This window comes from Oncorhynchus kisutch, linkage group LG1 (genome assembly GCF_002021735.2).
Source record: "Oncorhynchus kisutch isolate 150728-3 linkage group LG1, Okis_V2, whole genome shotgun sequence".
Lineage (NCBI taxonomy): Eukaryota > Metazoa > Chordata > Actinopteri > Salmoniformes > Salmonidae > Oncorhynchus > Oncorhynchus kisutch.
Window position 1 is genome coordinate 17,199,682 of NC_034174.2, and position 21,938 is coordinate 17,221,619.

Genomic DNA, 21,938 nt, shown 5'->3' on the forward strand with positions numbered 1-21,938 from the left:
TTCTAAACACTTAATAATTCATAATCAAAATCTCAAATATATTGGTAGGTCTACCATCAAATCCAAAATCAAATCGATGTATTAGTGAGATGCTTCGTAAACCACAGGTGTAGATTAACAATGAAATGCTTACTTTTCGGTCTTTTTCCAACAATGCAGAGTTAAAGATAAAGATACAATTAAAATATAAGTAGTGACACGAGAAATAAATACTTGTTACTTCTGGGAACTTTCATTATCCTCGATCCTCATGGGGGAGAGAAATGAGAAAATATTTTAACGACACAGTATGTGGGTTTTGGATTACGGAATTACAAGGCACAAGACAATATTTCTTAAATTTACAGAAGGAAAACAATTTTGTGTTTTGATAATTTCCTATACCTTTTAAGACTTTTTCTAGTATATGTTTTCTAAGACCCATTTTCCATTGGTTTGTCCAGAAATCAATGCCTTTACTTATGCCTAGCTTTTAAAATGGAAATGGTTGAAAAATGTATCTATGCCTTCATTTCCAAAAATATAGACCCTTAGCTTTCATTTGACACCTAATTTGATATTCTCCTATTTCTGTCGAGGAACAGACTGGAGATCATACATGTAGGTTACTGTATAGCAATGTCTTGAATATAAATTCACAAAACAATGCTTGTGACCAGATGTAGGCTACAGATAACATAGCAATTATACGCGACTTCATGTCTGCAAATGTGGATCATTTTATTTGAAAGAGAATTGTATGATTATTGCTCTTCCCTGTAAGAGGACATTAAGGCAGTAGCCTTGTAAAATTGTCATTGTGTTATGCTGTCTTTAACATGAAAATATGCCCTATGCTGAACATGGCTATGTTTGACTATAAATTTCCCGGACAGTCCATGTATTACTTCACAATGAAAAATGGTATGCTCTTTACACCCCAACTATCATGGTCATTGAAGTTACTTCACACCTCGTATGAAGTGCTTGTCTTTGCATTTTTTGTGGTTGATACAGTTTAATTTGAGCAGAATGTCTGGCACCATTGTGAACATGTACCCTAGCATGGGAAACTCCAACTCACAGCGTCATCACCGCATATCATACAGAACACGCATTCCTCTCTTAGGTACTGTCCCAGCACTGCTGCTGTGAAGTAAGACCATAACATGCAGTTCAAACAAGTTGTCACTCTTTAATAATAGAAGGCCCATAGACCCCAGTGGATTTTGCAATTCAGTCTGTCTTTACAGTAGCAAATAATATTCAGTCTCCTCTCTCCCAGAGATGGTATGATATTGACTGAACCTGCTCCCCCTCACACCCCCTCACCATTTTTTAAATAGTTCTCAATTGCTGGTGGCTGGGACCGGGTAGCTCAGCTCTTTGCAGGTATCCTTCGGCGTACTCATTCTCTCTGGCCCCAGAGCGGAGCCCCAAGGGAGTGGGTAGGAGGACTCCTGCTGGGGCTTGCTGGTGAGGGGACAGCCCTCTCCTCCACTCTCCCCTTGATCCCCCTCCCTGTCTGATTTGTTGGATCCCAGGACAACTGTCCCTGGAGAGTAGATATATGGACCCTGAATCAAACACCAACAAGCACAAACATTATCAGATGAAACTATTGAAACAGGTGACACAAATTTATATATATTATGCACAGTAAATGCTGATGTAAAACCTGGTGGACTTAGCAGTGTAATAAATTAACAATATGAGAGAGGAAGTGAAAAGCTGGCATCACTCAGCAGCATATGCTTCTGTTTTTGTATGCATGATTCTGGCTTCCTGTATCCTCACTAAATTAACCTCTGACCCTGATTTAAAGTATGCACTGCACTGGTGCTACTGTTTCTTGGCAGGGAAACGTTAACAGGAAGTTCAAACTAGAAGAAGTATGTCTCAACTCGCGGCCAAAGAAAACAACTGGAACGGGTAATGTGAACTTGGACGCATGTTTAAAAAAAACTCACTTCCTTGTGCAGAACACGGCGTCACATTTTTCCAGACCTGAGTTTTCCCGGCCCTTTAGGCCAGGGGTAATAAACTCTTACCCTACGAGGTCCGAGCTTGCTGGTTTTCTATTCTACCTGATAATTAATTGCATCCACCTGGTGTCTCAGATCTAAATCAATCCCTGATTAAAGGGGAACTATGAAAAAAAAGGTCCAGCGTTTTGAGGTCCAGAGTTGAGTTTGAGGGCTCTAGGCCCTAGTTATTGGACAATGTAGCAGAAAATATGACTCTCCAAATGTGTCTGCACATCACGCAAACATAACATATACAGTGTAATAATATGACATTCATGCATTTAATAAATCAGTAACAGTGCAGAGTGATCCACTACACCTACCTACTATGTTGCTAATGTTTTCTCCTCCAGAGGGATCTACTGAGACATTCTGCATGCCCCCTGGAGGTTGTGACCCTGTACCCTCCCGTCTAGGATCTCCCCCAGTCTCCCTCCCCAGAAGATGCTGGGCCTCCAGGTGTGGGATTCTCTCCTTTGGCAGCTTGGCCTGCTTATAGGAAGCCGTCTGTAGGGCAGCAGGACAAGGCTGGCACTCCCACGCTTTATAGCTCCCTCTCAGACTTTCCTTACAAATCTGGTTGTCCCAAGGTAGAGAAGTCAACATTTATACTTCTAGCAACAATGGACAGTAGTTTGATTCAAACTTTATGCAACTAGAGAATAAGTACTGTACTCACATATTTCCCAAATATTGGACCTAAAGGAATCAAAATTATATTTATAAGTGGTCAAGTCTTAGAATGAGTATAATAGTAATCAAAATACATTGTTTTTCACGTATGTATACACACAATGTTTCACTGTCTCCCCCTGCAGGGGAGTATAGGTGGTGTTAGTGTTCACTTTGTCAATAATTGTTGCTAGTGTATTTATTTACTTACTGTGTCTAATAGAAAAATTCCATGCATCACTGCATATGTGTTTGTTATCTAACCACTTTACTCTCTCACCTTTCCACTTGTGCATGGACTCCAGTGACCTCCCCCTACACCCCACAAAGTAACCAATCAGCAGCAGAGTGACCCCTAGGAGCCCAACTATCAGCAGCAGCAAAGGGAGACTGGGAGGGCTCTGTCCAGAGGCTGGGACTGGGAGATGAGGTGAGTCTGGGGTGAACAGAGAGACAGAAGCAGGCTGTAGTGGTGAACCTGTCAGTGTTATGTTACCTTCACTGAATATAACAGACCATTTAAAGGACTACACCAACTACAAATTCATTTCTGAAAGAATTATGAATTGTCACATCTAGTAGAAATTGAGAGAGGGGATACTCTAGTCTTTTGAGAACTATACCATTGTCTTTTGTGGTAAGAGGGGGTGCAGAGGCAGACTCTGCAGGTGAGGTGTCACTGTCCACCTTGCATGGCTTTCTCCTGGTGGTGAGCTTGGTTGGGAGGGAGATGGAGGGGTCTCTCCTGGCTTGGGACAGAGAGGACCTGATGAGAACGTCTGGAATAAATAGACAACATGTGTGATTAAATGGCAGGGTGACGTCACGGGACAACAAGACCTCTAGTACTTGACTGGTGAAGCTTGTTAAAACGCTCCAGTGGACAGAGCTTGAAATTCTTGGATTTCACTCAAGTATGAGAAAGCTTTTCTAAGAGCCATACCCTCAGGAGACCAAACCAGTCGAGATGCGGATCTCGCGATGAGGAGTTCTCTGTTGGTGCCGACAACACTGGATATAGCAGAACGAAGGGACATCTTTGAGCTTTGAGCAGGTGGAGGTGCAGTAGTTGTAGGAGAGGTGGGGGAAGTCTGGGCACACACACGATCCTGAGAGGCAGTGCCCTCTGTTACCATGATCATTCCCTTATGGCCACAACTGGTAGGAGAGAAGCCAGGAGATAATGTGTTTATCTAAATGAGAAAGTACAGTGTTCGATACTACTAGTACTAATAATCATTTCATTTACTGTAAAAGTAGGCCTTGGGTACAATTGTTAGTTTCAAATTACTCAAATCCAGTAGAAGGAGCTACAGCATCATATTTGAGATATTTATAGGTAGACAACATGTGAATCAGTACAGTGCATGTGGTGCTCGGTACCAGTGTTCTGTAGCTGTGGACTCACACTGTGTGGGGTTTGCAGGACGTGGCTAGGTTTGCTGTGTTGGAGAAGGTGCCAGACACGCACGGTTTACACCTCCTGCAGGTATACTGGGCAGTGCTGGCACAGAAAAAGCCCCTGTCACAGTGGCACTCCCGGTTTGAGTCCCGGCGGCATTCCTTCACCTGTGTCAAGTGCCGATCAACTTTGCCCACCAACAAAGACAAGACACACAAACACACAAATTATCAATGAGACATTTGCTCTGAATATGTTTATCCACTCTATTCAAAAGTAAAATAACGGCAGCATTTTACTTGAAACTATTGTTACCTTGAGTTAAACTACACATTATGGGTATGATGTCTATTGTGTAGAGGAATGAACTAACACAAGGTAATGCCTATATCTAAAAGTTACCTGAGCAGGCTTTAGTACAGAAGTCACACTTAGGACGGCCATTAAGCTTGTACCAGTAGTAGCCATTGGGACAAGGGACACACTTACACTTGTTAATGATGAAGCCTACAAACACAAATGACAGAGAGGTGTTCACATAATGTATCAACATCCTGATTACACACTCATTCCTTCCCTAAATATTTCTCTCTCTCAATGCATTGTCACTTTAGTAAGTACAATGGGTTCACTGAAGTTAACATCCAGGAATGGAAGAATGATTCCCCAAAGACTGTTTTGAATGTGAAGTTGCCTGCAAACCACAACCAATCTTTCCTTTTAAAGATGCAATATGCAGACATCGCTCTGCCAGTTCCTGGTTGCTAAAATTATAATAATAGTTCACCTAATTTAGATTGGTAGATTGGGTGGGCTATTTACAGATGGACTATGTACAGCTGCAGCGATCATTTAGCTGCTCAGATAGCTGATGTTTAAAGTTAGTGAGGGAAATGTAAGTCTCCAGCTTCAGTGATTTTTGCAATTCGTTCCAGTCACTGGCAACAGAGAACTGTAAGGAAAGGTGGCCAAAGGAGGTGTTGGCAGCTTTGGGGATGACCAGTGAGATATACCTGCTGGAGCGCGTGGTACGGGTGGGTGTTGTTATCGTGACCAGTGAGCTGAGATAAGGCGGAGCTTTACCTAGCATAGACTTAAAGATGACCTGGAGTCAGTGGGTCTGGCGATGAATATGTAGCGAGGGCCTGCCGACTAGAGCGTACAGGTCGCAGTGGTGGGTGGTATAAGGGGCTTTGGTAACAAAACAGATGGCACTGTGATAGACTGCATCCATTTTGCTGAGTAGAGTTTTGGAAGCTATTTTGTAGATTACATCGCCGAAGTCGAGGATCGGTAGGATAGTCAGTTTTACTAGGGTAAGTTTGAGTGAAGGAGGCTTTGTTGCGAAATAGAAAGCCGATTCTAGATTTGATTTTGGATTGGAGATGTTTGATATGAGTCTGGAAGGAGAGTTTACAGTCTAGCCAGACACCTAGGTATTTATAGTTGTCCACGTATTCTAGGTCAGAACCGTCCAGAGTAGTGATGCTAATCGGGCGGGTGGATGCGGGCTGCGAACGGTTGAAAAGCATGCATTTGGTTTTACTAGCGTTTAAGAGCAGTTGGAGGCCACGGAAGGAGTGTTGTATGGCATTGAAGCTTGTTTGGAGGTTAGTTAACACAGTGTCCAAAGAAGGGCCAGAAGTATATAGAATGGTGTCGTCTGCATAGAGGTGGATCAGGGAATCACCCGCAGCAAGAGCGACATCGTTGATATATACAGAGGAAAGAGTCGGCCCAAGAATTGAACCCTGTGGTACCCCCATAGAGACTGCCAGAGGTCCGGACAACAGGCCCTCAGATTTGACACACTGAACTTTGTCTGCGAAGTAGTTGGTGAACCAGGCGAGGCAGTTATTTGAGAAACCAAAGGCTATTGAGTCTGCCAATAAGAATATGGTGATTGACAGAGTCGAAAGCATTGGCCAGGTCGATGAAGACGGCTGCACAGTACTGTCTTTTATCGATGGCGGTTATGATATCATTTAGTACCTTGAGCGTAGCTGAGGTGCACCCATGACCAGCTCTTCTTAGACTTGCTGTCAATGAGAATGACAGATCTATAACTCACACTCTATGTGAATTTGTTGTGGCCGCCCAAAAAGTTACATATTGCAGCTGTGTCATAAGGAAGTGTTTTGTGGTTTGTGCAACAACATAGGACGAAAAAGGAAGTTGAAGAGTAAGTACTTAAATTAGTCTCTGTTAGACAGTACACAAACAGGGCCGGCGACAGAAAAGTAGGTTACCTTTGCAAGTTTATCCAAAATGATTCCAACATCCAAACCAATGTCAGTCATCTAGTGTATGCAGTATATAAAACAGTGATCCGAACAGTGCACTCGCCAACTTTCCTTTCACACCGGAAAACGCATCCTATTGAGCAAAACAGTGCCCCTCTGTCTTACTATATGTAGCCCATGTATCTGATTCTGTCTGGCCAAAAAGAGTATGACATGCCACGAAAACCACAGAAAACTACAGGTAACAGCTAAAATAAAGGAAACACTTGAGTAAATGATACAAAGTATATTGAAAGCAGGTGCTTCCAAACAGGTGTGGTTCCTGAGTTAATTAAGCAATTAACATCCCATCGTGCTTAGGGTCATGTATAAAAATGCCCAGTTGAACATTATTTTGGCTACCATGGCTAGAAGAAGAGATCTCAGTGACTTTGAAAGCAGGGTCTCAAAGGAGTATAGGGGGTTTACATGCATCAAAACTGGGACCAAAAGACAGAAGCGTTTTTTTTTCAATCTCAAGGCCATCAGACTGTTAAATAGTCTTCACTAGTCAGCCTCCACACAGTACGCTGCTCTGAACTTAGTCACTTGCCGGCAACCACCCGGTTACTCAACCCTGCACCTTAGAGGCTGCTGCCCTATGTACATAGACATGGAATCACTGGTCACTTTAAAAATGTTTACATGCTGTATTAGTAATTTCATATGTGTGTATATACTGTATTCTAGTCAATGCCATCCTATTCAACTATTGCTGTATGTACTATTCTACTCTACGTATTCTACAGATTCACTAAATATTCTTTCCACATACTGTCCATAATATACATTCCAACACATCATATATATATATATATATATATATATATATATTATACTCCGGACTCCGACATTGCTTGTCCTAATATTTATATATTTCTTAATTCCATTATTTTACTTTTAGATCTGTGTGTATTGTTGTGAATTGTTAGATATTACACCACTGCAGGAGCTAGACACGCAGGCATTTCCCTACAGGCTCAATAACATCTGCTAAATATGTGTATGTGACCAATAACATTTTATTTGATTATGGGGTGAGACAGCGTTTTACGCCCCCATCAACAAAACACCAAATTATGGAATTTCTCGTGGAAGAATGGTGTCGCATCCTTCCAATAGAGTTCCAGACCCTTTTAAAATCTATGCCAAAGTAGATTGAAGCTGTCTTGGGGCTGGTGGTGGCCAAACACCATTAAAACACTTTGTGTTGGTGTTTCCTTTATTTTGGCAGTTACATGTACAGTGGGGCAAAAAAGTATTTAGTCAGCCACCAGTTGTGCAAGTTCTCCCACTTAAAAAGATGAGAGAGGCCTGTAATTTTCATCATAGGTACACTTCAACTATGACAGACAAAATGAGAAAAAAAATCCAGAAAATCACATTGTAGGATTGTTTATGAATTTATTTGTAAATTAGGGTGAAAAATAAGTATTTGGTCACCTACAAACAAGCAAGATTTCTGGCTCTCACAGACCTGCAACTTCTTCTTTAAGAGGCTCCTCTGTCCTGCACTCGTTACCTGTATTAATGGCACCTGTTTGAACTTGTTATCAGTATAAAACACACCTGTCCACAACCTCAAACAGTCACACTCCAAACTCCACTATGGTCAAGACCAAAGAGCTGTCAAAGGACACCAGAAACAAAATTGTAGACCTGCACCAGGCTGGGAAGACTGAATCTGCAATAGGTAAGCAGCTTGGTTTGAAGAAATCAACTGTGGGAGCAAATATTAGGAAATGGAAGACATACAAGACCACTGATAATCTCCCTCGATCTGGGGCTCCACGCAAGATCTCACCCCGTGGGGTCAAAATGATCACAAGAATGGTGAGCAAAAATCCCAGAACCACACGGGTGGACCTAGTGAATGACCTGCAGAGAGCTGGAACCAAAGTAACAAAGCCTACCATCAGTAACATACTACGCCGCCAGGGACTCAAATCCTGCAGTGCCAGACGTGTCCCCCTGCTTAAGCCAGTACATGTCCAGGCCCGTCTGAAGTTTGCAAGAGAGCATTTGGATGATCCAGAAGAAGATTGGGAGAATGTCATATGGTCAGATGAAACCAAAATATAACTTTTTTGTAAAAACTCAACTCGTCGAACACCATACCTACTGTGAAGCATGGGAGTGGAAACATCATGCTTTGGGGCTGTTTTTCTGCAAAGGGACCAGGACGACTGATCCGTGTAAAGGAAAGAATGAATGGGGCCATGAATCGTGAGATTTTGAGTGAAAACCTCCTTCCATCAGCAAGGGCATTGGAGATGAAACGTGGCTGGGTCTTTCAGCATGACAATGATCCCAAACACACCGCCCGGGCAACGAAGGAGTGGCTTCGTAAGAAGCATTTCAAGGTCCTGGAGTGGCCTAGCCAGTCTCCAGATCTCAACCCCATAGAAAATGTTTGGAGGGTGTTGAAAGTCCGTGTTGCCCAGCAACAGCCCCAAAACATCACTGCTCTCATTCTGTCTGTCATAGTTGAAGTGTACCTATGATGAAAATTTACAGGCCTCTCTCATCTTTTTAAGTGGGAGAACTTGCACAATTGGTAGCTGACTAAATACTTTTTTGCCCCACTGTATGTGCTCAGCTACTTCCTGTGCTATGACGTTTCATCATAGGCTCCGAAGTGGCAGTTTCTGACAGTGTTGAATCCATTTTCAATTACTGAATGGTTAAAAAAGATTTTGCTGAATGAAAGCATGAAGTGAATTCACCATGTATCAGTAACCACGTTTCCATCCAACCTTTTTATGCGAGTAACGTACATGTCGGATAATGGAACATTTTGTCAGTAAACTTTCCAAATATCGACAAAACAAAATGCGCAAGACAAGATGGGATATTTTTGTTTTGGTCAAATTAATTATGCGAGAAATGGTGATGGAAATATTGATATAATAGCCATCATACGGAAGTAAACTTGGGAGTCACACAATGATTTGTTCTTCTGTGGACTTGTGGTTGTACTTAATTCTCTGTTTAGCCAAATTATTATATTGGCGATTCTGATCCAACCATAAATTCATACATTGTGCCCCTGGCCTGAGATGATGGAAGTTCAACATGTAGTTACAGTGGATGTAGTATGCTAATGTTAACTACCTGGCCTGGCTTATCGTTCCTTTGAAAATAAGTTAGGAGAGCAAGTATTTTAACCAGGTAACCTAGGACAACAAAAACTAAAAAGCATGTACTGTATTGTATGACAGAGTCATAGACCGTTTAGTCAACATGAAAGAGGAGGGTGACGTTGGCGTTTCTCTATAAATAGTGAGTCAACATGTTTTTTTTCTACTTGCACGCACACACATATTTGCACACAGAAATCAGTACCATGGACAGCCACATCATATGTATTTTACGTTGTTGATTGGACTAAATCGTTGTTGGTATGTTTTAGTTTTCACTGTATTAGACTAAGCATTGGTAATTAGATGACGTTGAAATGTCGAAGTTGAAATGGTTCTGGAATAGTGGAGGCAGCTCCTGTTTTCTTTGCGACTTAACTCGGTGGTTCTAAGTCAATAGTTCCTTAGTATTCCGAAAATGCTCGAAACATTACATGATTGACCATGCTGCAGGTCATGTAACTGTTTGTACATGCAATTTGTTTTGTGGACTTTCCGGTTTTGGAAGGAAACAAATGTGTGGTTGAATTTATTCTGCCACTGTATTTTTATTGTCTCGGTTTTAGGCCTATATATCACGGTGTCAAGGCATATGAAGTTGAACTAACAGGTTATTGAGCAAACATCGCACAACACATTTTACCCACGCACCGCTACTGTTTATTAGGCTACTGATGAAATACGCTATTATGAACTTCAGAAGGTGTAGAAAGTGCACGCGGTGATTAATGCTCCTTTCCAATAAATATCGAGGGCCTTATTCTGGAGACATGATTATCGATGCTTGGTTGCTTTTTGACGAATACAAATAATATCGCTCTTTCATCCATAATAATCTCATCATGTAGGCTACATGTGTCAAACTCATTCCACAGAGGGATGCGTGTCTGTGGGTTTTCGCTCCACCCGTGTACTTGATTGATTGAATTAAGGTCACAAATTAGTAAGGAACTCCCCTCACCTGGTTGTCTAGGTTTTAATTGAAAGGAAAAAACAAAAACCCGCAGACACTCGGCCCTGGGTGGAATGACCCGGATGTAGGCTATCCTACCCGCAATGTTTCTGCCAGCTGTTGGCTAGAGCGCATGTGCCAAGACCAGAGTGGGCACATTTGCAATATAAGGCTAAACGTTTTTTTAACAAAACCATCAGTCATTTATTTTTACAAAACCAATAGTAGAGTTGAAAATTCGATGGAAACCCATTTAACTTGTATTCTTTATTTGGTACATGAGAATTTAACCGAAAAAGTTATGTTTATTTGCAGCACGTCATCACGCACAGCCTTTTCTCCGCAACTGGTCAATTTGATGGAAACATCTCAGGTGGGAAAATGCGAATATTGTTTTTATGTGGATTTCAAAATATTCGCATGAAGATATGTTGCCAATTAGATGGACACGTAACTACTGTGAGACAAGTGTAATCTTGCACCACACTAGATCAGGGGGAAGCTGATTACGTTACCTGAGTCACAGGTACGAGGACAGCTAGACAACAACACAGAACAAACCTGAGAGAGAGAGGGAGAATATTTTTCATTAGAATAATCATTATTTTATATCGCAACAACAGGATATTTCAGTTCCCAGAGTGAACGTCAGCTATGACGAACATTGCACGCACGATGGAAATGCCAAGGCCACCTCACAATTATCTACAGGACACCTACATTTCCTCTCAAAACCACAAACCAGTATCCAGTTCAGAAAACAGTGACCAATGTGACAGAATGTACCAACAAATACCTGGCAAAACCACCCACACAAACAAACCAACAAATTATTGGTAAAAAAAAAAAAATGATACAAAACAAAAAACTGAATAGTATTATAATACTAGTTATTATTATTATTATTATTTGTAGTAATAGTATAGTATTATCTCCCTATTGGGAAAGATTGTTTGACTAAGTGGACAAATTCCAAAGGGTCATCTTGAGCTCCACATTCAAGTTCATGTTGACACATATTAAGCTTATTATGGCTGTAGGCTACTGGCAATCAAAACAATATTAGGCCAAATCAATAATAGTGCTGTCATAAGTAAAGTTTTTGTTAAGCAACAAAAAAAACAACTACACAATTTAAACTCTTATATTAACAGTTCTTTCAGATTGATAAGCTTTATAAAACAGTCAATAAACTAACCCCCTGGTGTTAACTAACATGTTATGAGAGCATTCTTGATTTCAGTGGATGACTTGCTCTACATATAACTATGTACAATACCAGAATGACTTTTTACTGGCAGTATAGGACCAATTACCATCAGGCCTCGCTGGGGTTTTGGTTAAAAAGGTTTCTGTTCCTGTAAGAGCAGTGGCTACCTAGTCATTTCTTTCTTGTTCACTTGTTCACTTTCTTGTTCACTTACCTGCAGGCTACCAAGAGAGAATAGTGTTACATTTAAGAATAATGGTTACACTGCCATTTATAACAATGTCAAATGTAACAGACTACTGTAATTGTAACTATAAAATATTTATTATAAACACAAATAAAAACACCAATAACAACAATCATAATAACATATGATAATAAACCACCATCATCATCTCCACAATAATCATAAACATGTAGTCATAATAATTTACTAGGTCTCATCATCCTCCTCATTAAAAATGCAATTACATTAGGTCTACCTAAACTAAACCCAATCGCATCAGTAAAACATACGGTTGCCTAGGCTACTCACCAGATTAAAAAAGCAAAGTATTCTCAAAGGATATGAGGTAATACGGCGTTGATAATCCATTTCAAACTACTAGTTGTAAAAAATGTCGTTTTTCAAAAGGAACAAGCCGAAACGTGTTGATTTACCATGCCTGATTGAATCTCTCTCTGATCAAGGTGCTCAAATAGATGCAGTGGAGGTTTTGTTCATGTTCGAGTTTGGCGGGGTTATGTCGTCAGTGGGTTGTCCAATAAAGAAGCAGATTAACATAGCGCGGGTGTTGGTCATTTCCATTTGTGGTAAACGCTCGTGGACTGACTCGGGCAACATATCAGAAAATGAAGAATCTACTCGACATTTAAAATCTGGTTTTCCCAGATCACACCTGTGGTGAAGAATTTACAGCACTAGAGGTTTAGCCTGATTGCCATCTGTTCATTTATTACATTACACTCCTTGCCGCTTCTGTCATTTGTCAAATATCAGAATGTTAGCTAAAAAGACTGGTACCCAGACACGTTACTAGAGGCTTCACTAAAACCAACTTTCTGATATAAACTACTAGAGGCATTACTAAAACCAACTTTCTGATATAAACTACTAGAGGCATCACTAAAATTACTAGAGGCATTACTAAAACCAACTTTCTGATATAAACTTGAAGATCTTGAATGTTGATTTTAGTAGACAATTCCAATTGTGTGATAAAGGGGACATTTTCCCGAGCCATACCTCTATAGCTTCGAATTTTAAAAACAAAACAATTGTGCCATCTGATTTGCATAATATAAAGAATTTGAAAGTATTTATAGCATTTACTTTCTAGTTTTTATTATTTCAATTCATAGGATTCATACAATACATTATGAATTTATAATGTATAAAATCCCCCCCACCCCTCACCGGCAATGTGCTAGCATGTAAAATAAATCATGGGATAAAAACAAATAAATTAACATTACATAGTAAATCTGCTGTACCCCAGTACACTCTCTCTCTCTCCCTCCCTTTCTGTTTGTGTGTGATGGTGTGGTTGGGGACAGGTGTGCTAGAGTCCGCAGATACCTACCAGCTACAACTCGTTCCATTATCTAGACCTCTGCATATACTCAGTTCTGCCACTTCCACTCTGCCAGATCGTAATCTCTGCTCAGTCAGTTTATGCTTCTAGCCGTTATTATTATTCAAGATCCTGTTACCCTGCTGTACCTGTTTCCCTGCTTGATGCTGGTTATCTTCTCACTGCAGTTTTGCCGCCCTGACTCTGGCTCCTGTCTCCTGTTCCACATCTCACCACCCTGCTACCCTGTTCTGGACTCACCACACCACCACTCCCTAGGATTCCCCTCCGGACCTGTTTACCCTCAATCAACATGACCAAGCTCTTAAAACCCTTCTGGAGACTACCTTCGCCCAAAGCTCACAACCTGTCCCTCCTCTCCACCCCGGGAGCCGTTTGTTCCTACTCCAGAGCGCTACGATGGTAATCTTGGAACCTGCAGGGCCTTTTTGGTACAATGTTCACTAGTATTTGAGCAAGAGCCCTACTCTTATGCTCGTGAACAAGCCAAGATGTAGTTTTTGATTGGTTGCCTCTGTGGAGCAGCACTTTCCTGGGCCACTGCTGTGTGGGAGGGACTGTCACCCATTTGCTTCTCCTGTAGTAGATTCACAGAGGAGATGAGAAAAGTTTTCGACCACACGGTTAGTGGAAAGGACGCTGCTAAACGACTCCTGTCCCTCCATCAAGGCTCCCAGAGTGTTGCTGAAATGGCATATGAGTTCAGCACCCTCGCCGCAGAGAGCGACTGGGATGAGGAGGCTCTTCAGGGAGCATTCCGGAACTCACTCACTGAGACCCTAAATGACGAGTTGGTGTCCAGGGAGGAGCCTGATCTTGATTAACTAATTTCTCTCACTATCCGCATTGACAACCGTCTCCGGGAGCGTCGGAGGGAGAGGGTAGTTAAGGTTGCAAGCTCCTTAACATCTGCTTCAGTGCCTTGTTATTTTCCTCTGACTGTATCCCAACCCCAGGCATGTTCTGAACCTGAATTCATGCAGCTCGGCCAGAACAGTCTATCTCCGGAGGAGAGGCAGCGGCGTGTCGATACTAGGAGCTGTCTATATTGTGGCCAGGTTGGTCACCTGGTTTCCACTTGTTCCCTGCGTCCAGCAAGAAGAGGCTCAGGGGATATGGGGAAAATACGATTGGGTCAAATCGCCTGCCCATGTTCCCCCAGACCCCTGTTTGAGGCCAACCTTGTGTGGCAGAGTCAGACTTTTCCTCTAGCTGCTCTTATAGATTCAGGTGCCGACGAGAGCTTTTTGGACCGAGGTGTTGTCAACCAGTTGGGCCTGGACACTGTTCCACTTAATTCACCTCTCGATGCCTACGCTCTCAATGGTAAGCTTCTCTCCCGTGTCTGTGAGAAAACCGTTCCAGTCATCCAGCGTCTCTCTGGTAATCACCAAGAAAAAATCAGTTTCCACATAATCGATAGTCCCTATTCTCCTCTGGTTCTGGGCCATCCATGGTTAAAACTACACAACCCACAGATTGACTGGACCACCGGGAGGGTTACAACTTGGAGTGCATTTTGTCATTCCAATTGTCTACATTCTGTCCTCCCACCTGCCTTGTCTGTACCCCAGTCCATTCCATAACCCCCGGACCTGTCTTCTGTTCCTCCAGAGTATCACAGTTTAGCTCCTGTGTTCAGTAAGCACCACACCTCGTCTCTGCCTCCTCATCGCTCGTACGACTGTGCTATTGACCTCCAGCCTGGAGCTCCCCTCCCCAGTAGCAGGTTGTATAACCTTTCTTGCCCCAGATCTAAGAATACCAAGCCTGACGCCTTCTCTCGTCAGTTCACCGCAGACAACACAGGTACCGAGCCAGAAATCATTATGCCATCCTCCTGCATCGTTGCTGCTGTCTCCTGGGAGATCGAGTCCTGTGTTCGTCAGGCTCAGCTGAACCAGTCTGATCCAGGAAACGGTTGTTGTAAGGCTTTGTTTGTGCCAGATTCAGTTGCTATGAAATTCTTCAGCTGGCCCATGCTACTCACCTCACCTGTCACCCTGGCATGAACCGGACTGTCGCCTTACTGCAGCAGCGATTGTGGTGGCCCACCATGGTGAGAGACGCTCGGGAATTCATCTCAGCCTGCTCGGTCTGTGCCCGGAACAAAACCTCCATCAAACCTACGTCCGGTCGGCTTCGCCCTCTTCCCATACCCAGTCGCCCCTGGTCACACATAGCTCTAGACTTCATCACTGACCTTCCTCCATCTAACAGTAACTCAGTCCAGGACCACAGGCGCCGTTGTCATTGCACCTGGAGGAGGGACTGGTATGTTCCTCGTGCCTCTGCCAGGACCCAATCCCAAGCTAACCGTTCCTGTGCTCCAGTCTACACTCCAGATCAAAAGGATTTCCATACCTCACACCCTGACAAGTCGGGTTGTGCACCAGATGGCGCCCTTGGGGGGCGGGGGGTTAATTGTCACATCTGCTCCTGCCACACCCCCTAGTGGTCATCCGGTGTCTGCTTGACCTGCAGCCATTCCCCCAGTACTCTCTCTCTCTCCACTGCTTTTGAGGGGCACATGTCCGTTTAGAAGTTTGACCAATGGATGTACTGCTAGTTCTGCTCCCCATGGGACCCTATAGGCTCACATGGATAGGCGGAGATGAAGGTAAAGAACAAATTATGAACCTGGACATTAAAACACTGGTGGATTTCCTGGAAACTGAGGAGTCCATTCAAATTGAATGTCTTTGAAAGTATACATACCCTTTTTAGACCAAGAATCTGATATAAATGGTTTCTTACACAATTATTATTATTTATTACGCCATATTGGCGGGTATGAATGCAATTTAAGATTAGTTCTCATATGCTTCTTTGTAGCTTTCCACACATTTACTGAGTGTGCTATAATGGGTCCAAACAATAACACACATTTTCTAGGAGTCAATCCAGAAAAGAATACATCTTGTAATCTAATTGGTGAAACTATTGACTCTTCTACAGCACGCCAAGGAACAGAAGCCTCTGGGTTTAACCAGGTCTTCAGGAAATTCATTTTGAATGATAGGTGATTTTGATGAGGAACTGCAAGTCCACCTGATGCTTTTGTTCTCTGTAGTGTTGCATATTTAATCTGTGGTCTCTTTCTCCCCCAAATGAACTTCTTTATGACAGAGTAAAGTTGAGACCAATGGTGGAGGAGGCAGTGGTAACATGGAACTCATAAAATTGATATGAGGAAGGATAATAGCATGCAAAGAAGTGCCATATCAGACCATCTTTTTCTGTATTTTTGGATCTTTTGAAAGGTTTCTAAGTAGTTCTTCCTGCCAGTAGTGTGAATAGATAGGGATATGGTAATGCCTAAGTACGTGATTTGTTTCTTCACTGGGATCATGGGTGGTAGTTGCATGCTTCCCATAGCTGAGTTAAGAGCTAGTAGAGCTGATGTAGACCAGTTGATCGGAAAATAGACATTATTGGCTGGAGGGATTTCTGAGCGTTTGCGACGTAGAGCAGTATGTCATCTGCATACAGAGAAATTGCTTGTTCAGTTTGTTTGATTTTGATATGTGAGGAAGCCTAATGTTGACGTATGCTTTGTGCCAGCGGTTCAAGAGGGGCGGCAGGGTAGCCTAGTGGTTAGAGTGTTGGACTAGTAACCGGAAGGTTGCAAGTTCAAACCCCCGAGCTGACAAGGTACAAATCTGTCGTTCTGCCCCTGAACAGGCAGTTAACCCACTGTTCCTAGGCTGTCATTGAAAATAAGAATTTGTTCTTAACTGATCTTGCCTAGTTAAATAAAGGTAAAATTAAAAAATTAAAAGAGGGAGCAAATAGCATAGTGGAGGTGGGACAGCCTTGTTTACGTCCTCGTTGTATGATAAATGGATTAGAATGGGTAGTGCCAGTAGATATAATAGAAGAATGATTTACATGTATGGGGCGAATCATTTGTATATATCTGGTCCCAAAACCAAAATGTTCAAGAACAAGCCATAGATATTCCCACTCTAAGCAGTCAAAGGCTTTCTCTGCATCTAATGATAGCACAGCACACGGTGTATCCAGATTGGAAGCCTCAGCAACCACATGAAACAGGCTGTTATCGGCTGCCTGACGATCCTTAATAAACCCTGTTTGTTCAGGATGTATGAGCTTGTTAATAACTATCTCTTGACTAGAACTTTGGCATACATCTTCATTTATGTTCCGATTAAACTCATTGGCCGAAAATTAGCACAATTTGTGAGGTCTTTTCCTTTCTTAGGGATATAATAGCTGTATTGATGTTTCTGTGGAATTGTACTTTTTCAATAGAAATGTTAGGTCCTAGCTCATCCCAACAGTTTAGAATGAGTTCAGGAGGTATTCCATCAATACCAGGCAATTTTTATCTATCTTATTTAAAAAAGCAGCTTTCAGTTCAGATAAAGTGACAGGTTCCTCTAATAAAATTATATATTCTTGAGAATGTTTGGGCAACTTAAGGTTCTCCAGGAACTGCCGACAAGCAGAAGTATCAAAGCTATGTGATGAACTGTATAAATCTGAATAATATGCTCTAAAAGTGGCATTTATTTCTGTAGGATCCAGATTTCAATCCCCTAGTAGATCTGATCAACTGTATTAATCTTGTTTCAGCATGTTTAAACTGAAGTGACAGTAAGTGGCTAGGACTACTCCCTTGAAAATAGTGTTTTTGTCACATCCTTTGCATAATGAATTCTGCTCTACGTCGCAACAGGTCATTAAGTTCCTGTGTAATTGTTCTTCACTCAATTTCTCTCTCTGTTGACTAGTTATTTTTAAGAGAGTCTTTCTGCATTTTACAATGATTTTCCAATTCACTGATTTTCTGTAAATTAGAAGAAAAATGTGTAGTGTTTCCTCTTATGAAACCTTTAACAGCTAACCATACCATAGTTGAGTCCTCCTTATTTCTAAAAAGTATTTTAAATTGGATCTAAACTGAAAGATGAAGTCAGAGTTGTGTAGTAAATATTATTACTATTATCATGCTTTTTCATTGGGAAGATTTGAAATGTATAAAGAAATCAAATAAACATGGTTGGCAGATGTTAATGCGAGTGTAGCGAAATGCTTGTGCTTCTAGTTCTGACAGTGTAGTAATATCTAACAAGTAATCTAACAAATTCATAACAACTACCTTGTACACAGAAATGCAATAAAGAGATGGAATAAGAATATATATACATATAAATATATGGATGAGCGATAGCCGTGCCACATAGGCAAGATGCAATAGATGGTATGAAATACAGTTGTCGGAAGTTTACATACATCTTAGCCAAATACATTTAAACTCAGTTTTTCACAATTCCTGACATTAAATCCTAGTAAAAATTCCCTGTCTTAGGTCAGTTAGGATCACCACTTTTTTTTAAGAATGTGAAATGTCAGAATAGTAGTAGAGAGAATAATTTATTTCAGCTTTTATTTATTTCATCACATTCCCAGTGGGTCAGAAGTTTACATACACTCAATTAGTATTTGGCAGCATTGCCTTTAAATAGTTTAACTTGGGTAAAAAAAATTGGGTAGTCTTCCACAAGCTTCCCACAATAAGTTGGGTGAATTTTGGCCCATTCCTCCTTTTTCTCTGAACATGATGATGGTCATTATGGCCAAACAGTATTTTTGTTTCATCAGAAGACATTTCTCCAAAAAGTACGATCTTTGTCCCCATGTGCAGTTGCAAACCGTAGTCTGTCTTTTTATGGATGTTTTGGAGCAGTGGCTTCTTCCTTGCTGATAGAGGAAATTATGGTTGAAATGACTAATTATGTATACATTCCAATCAGAACTGACTAGTCCAAATGCTATAATGTACTGTACATGTGAAGTTTCTCTCTTGCTCCCTTTCCCAATTGTATATAATGTAGTCAGGAGTTTAGTAACAATGTTCATTCATTGTACAATCTCCAGGTGTCAGGAACGGCCGATCTCCAGACTGTCTAAGAATGCTGATTTATGCTGACTGACCTTGACTTCGTGCTGATAACGCGAAGGCTTGAGAGCTAGAGGGCCCCTCTACTTGTGAAATAGATAGAACGTTTAGAAAACGCTGACGTCATTTTCAGTTTATAACCTGTGGAAAAATGTGTATGTGGCAGTACTCTCTTGAATTAAACGCTGTTTACCTGGCTTTTAAGACTGGTCTCGATCTACTTCATGCATAATTAATGAACTTACACCTCATTAATGAACTAGAGAGAGTGCGAATTTGATTTTTGGCTATAAAACATATAGGAATTTAGAAATTCCACTAACACTTGCTGAGCTGCCTTTCAGGTTATGTCGATATAGGACTCGTTTTGCTGTGGATATAGATACTTTTGTATCTGTTTCTTCCAGCATCTTCACAAGGTCCTTTGCTGCTGTTCTGGGATTGATTTGCACTTTTTGCATCAAAGTACATTCATCTCTAGGAGACAGAATGCATCTCCTTCCTGAGCGGTATGACGGCTGCGTGGTCCCATGTTGTTTATAGTTGCGTACTATTGTTTGTACAGATGAACATGGTACCTTCAGGCGTTTGGAAATTGCTCCCAAGGATGAACCAGACTTGTGTAAGTCTACAATTTTTTTCTGAGGTCTTGGCTGATTTAAAAAAAAGAAATCCCATGATGTCAAGCAAAGAGGCACTGAGTTTGAAGGTAGGCCTTGAAATACATCCACAGGTACACCTCCAATTGACTCAAATGATGTCAATTAGCCTATCAGAAGCTTCTAAAGCCATGACATAATTTTCTGGAATTTTCCAAGCTGTTGAAAAGGCACTATCAACTTAGTGTATGTAAACTTCTGTCCCACTGGTATTGTGATACAGTGAATTATAAGTGAAATAATCTGTCTGTAAACAATTGTTGGTCAAATTACTTGTATCAGGCACAAAGTAGATGTCCTAACCGACTTGCCAAAACTAGTTTGTTAACAAGAAATTTGTGGAGTGGTTGAAAAACAAGTTAATGACTCCAACCTAAGTGTATGTAGACTTCCGACTTCAACTGTTCATATGAGATGAGTAATGTAGGATATGTAAACATGATTAAAGTGGCATTATTAAAGTGACTAGTGATACCTTTAAAAGTGGCCAGTGATTTGGGTCTCTATGTTGGCAGCAGTCTCTCTATGTTAGTGATGGCTGTTTAGCAGTCTGATGGCCTAGAGATAGAAGCTGTTTTTCAGTCTCTCGGTTCCAGCTTTGATGCACCTGTACTGACCTCGCCTTCTGGATGATAGCTGGGTGAATAGGCAATGACTCGGGTGGTTGATGGCCTTGATGATCCTTTTGGCCTTCCTGTGACATCACGTGCTGTAGGTGTCCTGGAGGGCAGGTAGTTTGCGGGGTTGAGACCCAGAGCCTTAAGCTTAATGATGAGCTTGGAGGGTACCAACATGTTGAATGCTGAGCTGTAGTCAATGAACAGCATTCTTACATAGGTATTCCTCTTGTCCAGATGGGATAGGGCCATGTGTAGTGTGATCGTCTGTGGACGATATGATCCTTGACTAGTCTCTCAAAGCACTTTATGATGACAGAAGTGAGTGCTACGGGTGATAGTCATTTAGTTCAGTTATCTTTGCCTTCTTTGGTACAGGAACAATGGTGGCCATCTTGAAGCATGTGGGGACAGCAGACTGGGATAGGGAGCGAATATGTCCGTAAACACACCAGCCAGCTGGTCTGCGCATGCTCTGAGGACGCTAGGGACGCTACGGCTAGGGATGCTGTCTGGGCCAGCAGCCTTGCGAGGGTTAACACGTTTTAAATGTCTTATTCATGTGGGCCACGTGGAAGGAGAGGGGGGGGCCCGCATACTATTTTAGTTTATAGAAGCCAGATAAACTTTCAACAACATGTAGGTTATACTGAACCCTACTGAAGAGATAATTGGTTAGCTAGCTAACAGTTGTGATGAAGACTTACTTAGCTAGCTGCTAACATTATTAGCTGTAAAGTTACTTTCCCAATCACCCAGCTAGCTGGAAGACTAGTTCTCTAGCTAGCTAGCTTGCTGGTGCTCTGTTGTCGAAGTTCATAATGATCACAAGTTAATTAGATCAAATGTTCCTCAAAACTCATTGGAGATTGTGGAAAATTATGGAAAAATTATCTTGACCAGTTCACTTAATCCATAGGTTCCCCAGTGCTTGCATGGCCCCGTTGTTGAATCTTCTTCCTCTCAACAGGACCAGTGGTGTGTTGCTCACTGCAGTGCTCGTGGTTGTCCTCGCCCAGTGATGCCACAAACTCCTTGACGTCTTGTGCTGTGGTGAATGACAGACACTCTCCCGTGTGTGGCCCGGAGCGTTGCTGGATAGGTGAGGAGTGACTGGATGCCTCTCAGTCTGAGTTTGTTCCGGACCTCGTTGAAGACTTTGCAGTGTGTGTGTGCTGTAGAAAAACCACAGAACATTACCATCATGGTGAATGAACTCTGCTGCTCCGGCTCCTTGTAGAATGGCTTGGCGGTCGTTGTATCGGGGACCTTGAAGATCAGCGTCCTCGGGTCTGTCTGAAGCATTACTAGTTCCAGGTCCCGAGTAGATGCGATGGGCTCTTTCTATTTCAACTTTGTGAGATATTGATGGGATCCAGTTAGGGATCTGTAGGAATTCAATGGGATCGTCTCCTTCTTTTGGAAAAATTAATCTTACATTTGAGCGACGTGAGTGGTCCTCCATTTCTGCCATCTT

General features: G+C 41.9%; 1 protein-coding gene across 1 annotated transcript; it reads right to left on the reverse strand.

Annotated features, from left to right (window-relative positions):
* Nucleotides 1-703: 703 nt before the first annotated feature.
* Nucleotides 704-12,641, reverse strand: si:dkeyp-61b2.1 (tumor necrosis factor receptor superfamily member 8). Its single transcript, XM_020493271.2, has 10 exons — nt 12,200-12,641; nt 10,970-11,015; nt 4,483-4,587; nt 4,087-4,267; nt 3,622-3,836; nt 3,302-3,457; nt 2,959-3,114; nt 2,686-2,705; nt 2,330-2,582; nt 704-1,556 (listed from the first exon to the last, which is right to left on the reverse strand). The coding sequence occupies exons 1-10, from the start codon at nt 12,257-12,259 to the stop codon at nt 1,318-1,320; spliced, it is 1,431 nt and encodes a 476-aa protein (XP_020348860.2). The 5' UTR covers nt 12,260-12,641; the 3' UTR covers nt 704-1,317.
* Nucleotides 12,642-21,938: the final 9,297 nt, after the last annotated feature.

What these genes read in the sequence shown, in the direction of transcription:
- si:dkeyp-61b2.1 (XM_020493271.2), bottom strand. Translation starts at nt 12,259, where the DNA reads ATGGATTATCAACGCCGTATTACCTCATATCCTTTGAGAATACTTTGC. An exon ending in TCCTGCAAACCCCACACAGT is followed by an intron (nt 3,837 to 4,086) that starts GTGAGTCCACAG and finishes CTCTCCTACCAG; the next exon opens with TTGTGGCCATAAGGGAATGA. An exon ending in TCTTACCACAAAAGACAATG is followed by an intron (nt 3,115 to 3,301) that starts GTATAGTTCTCA and finishes TGTTCACCCCAG; the next exon opens with ACTCACCTCATCTCCCAGTC.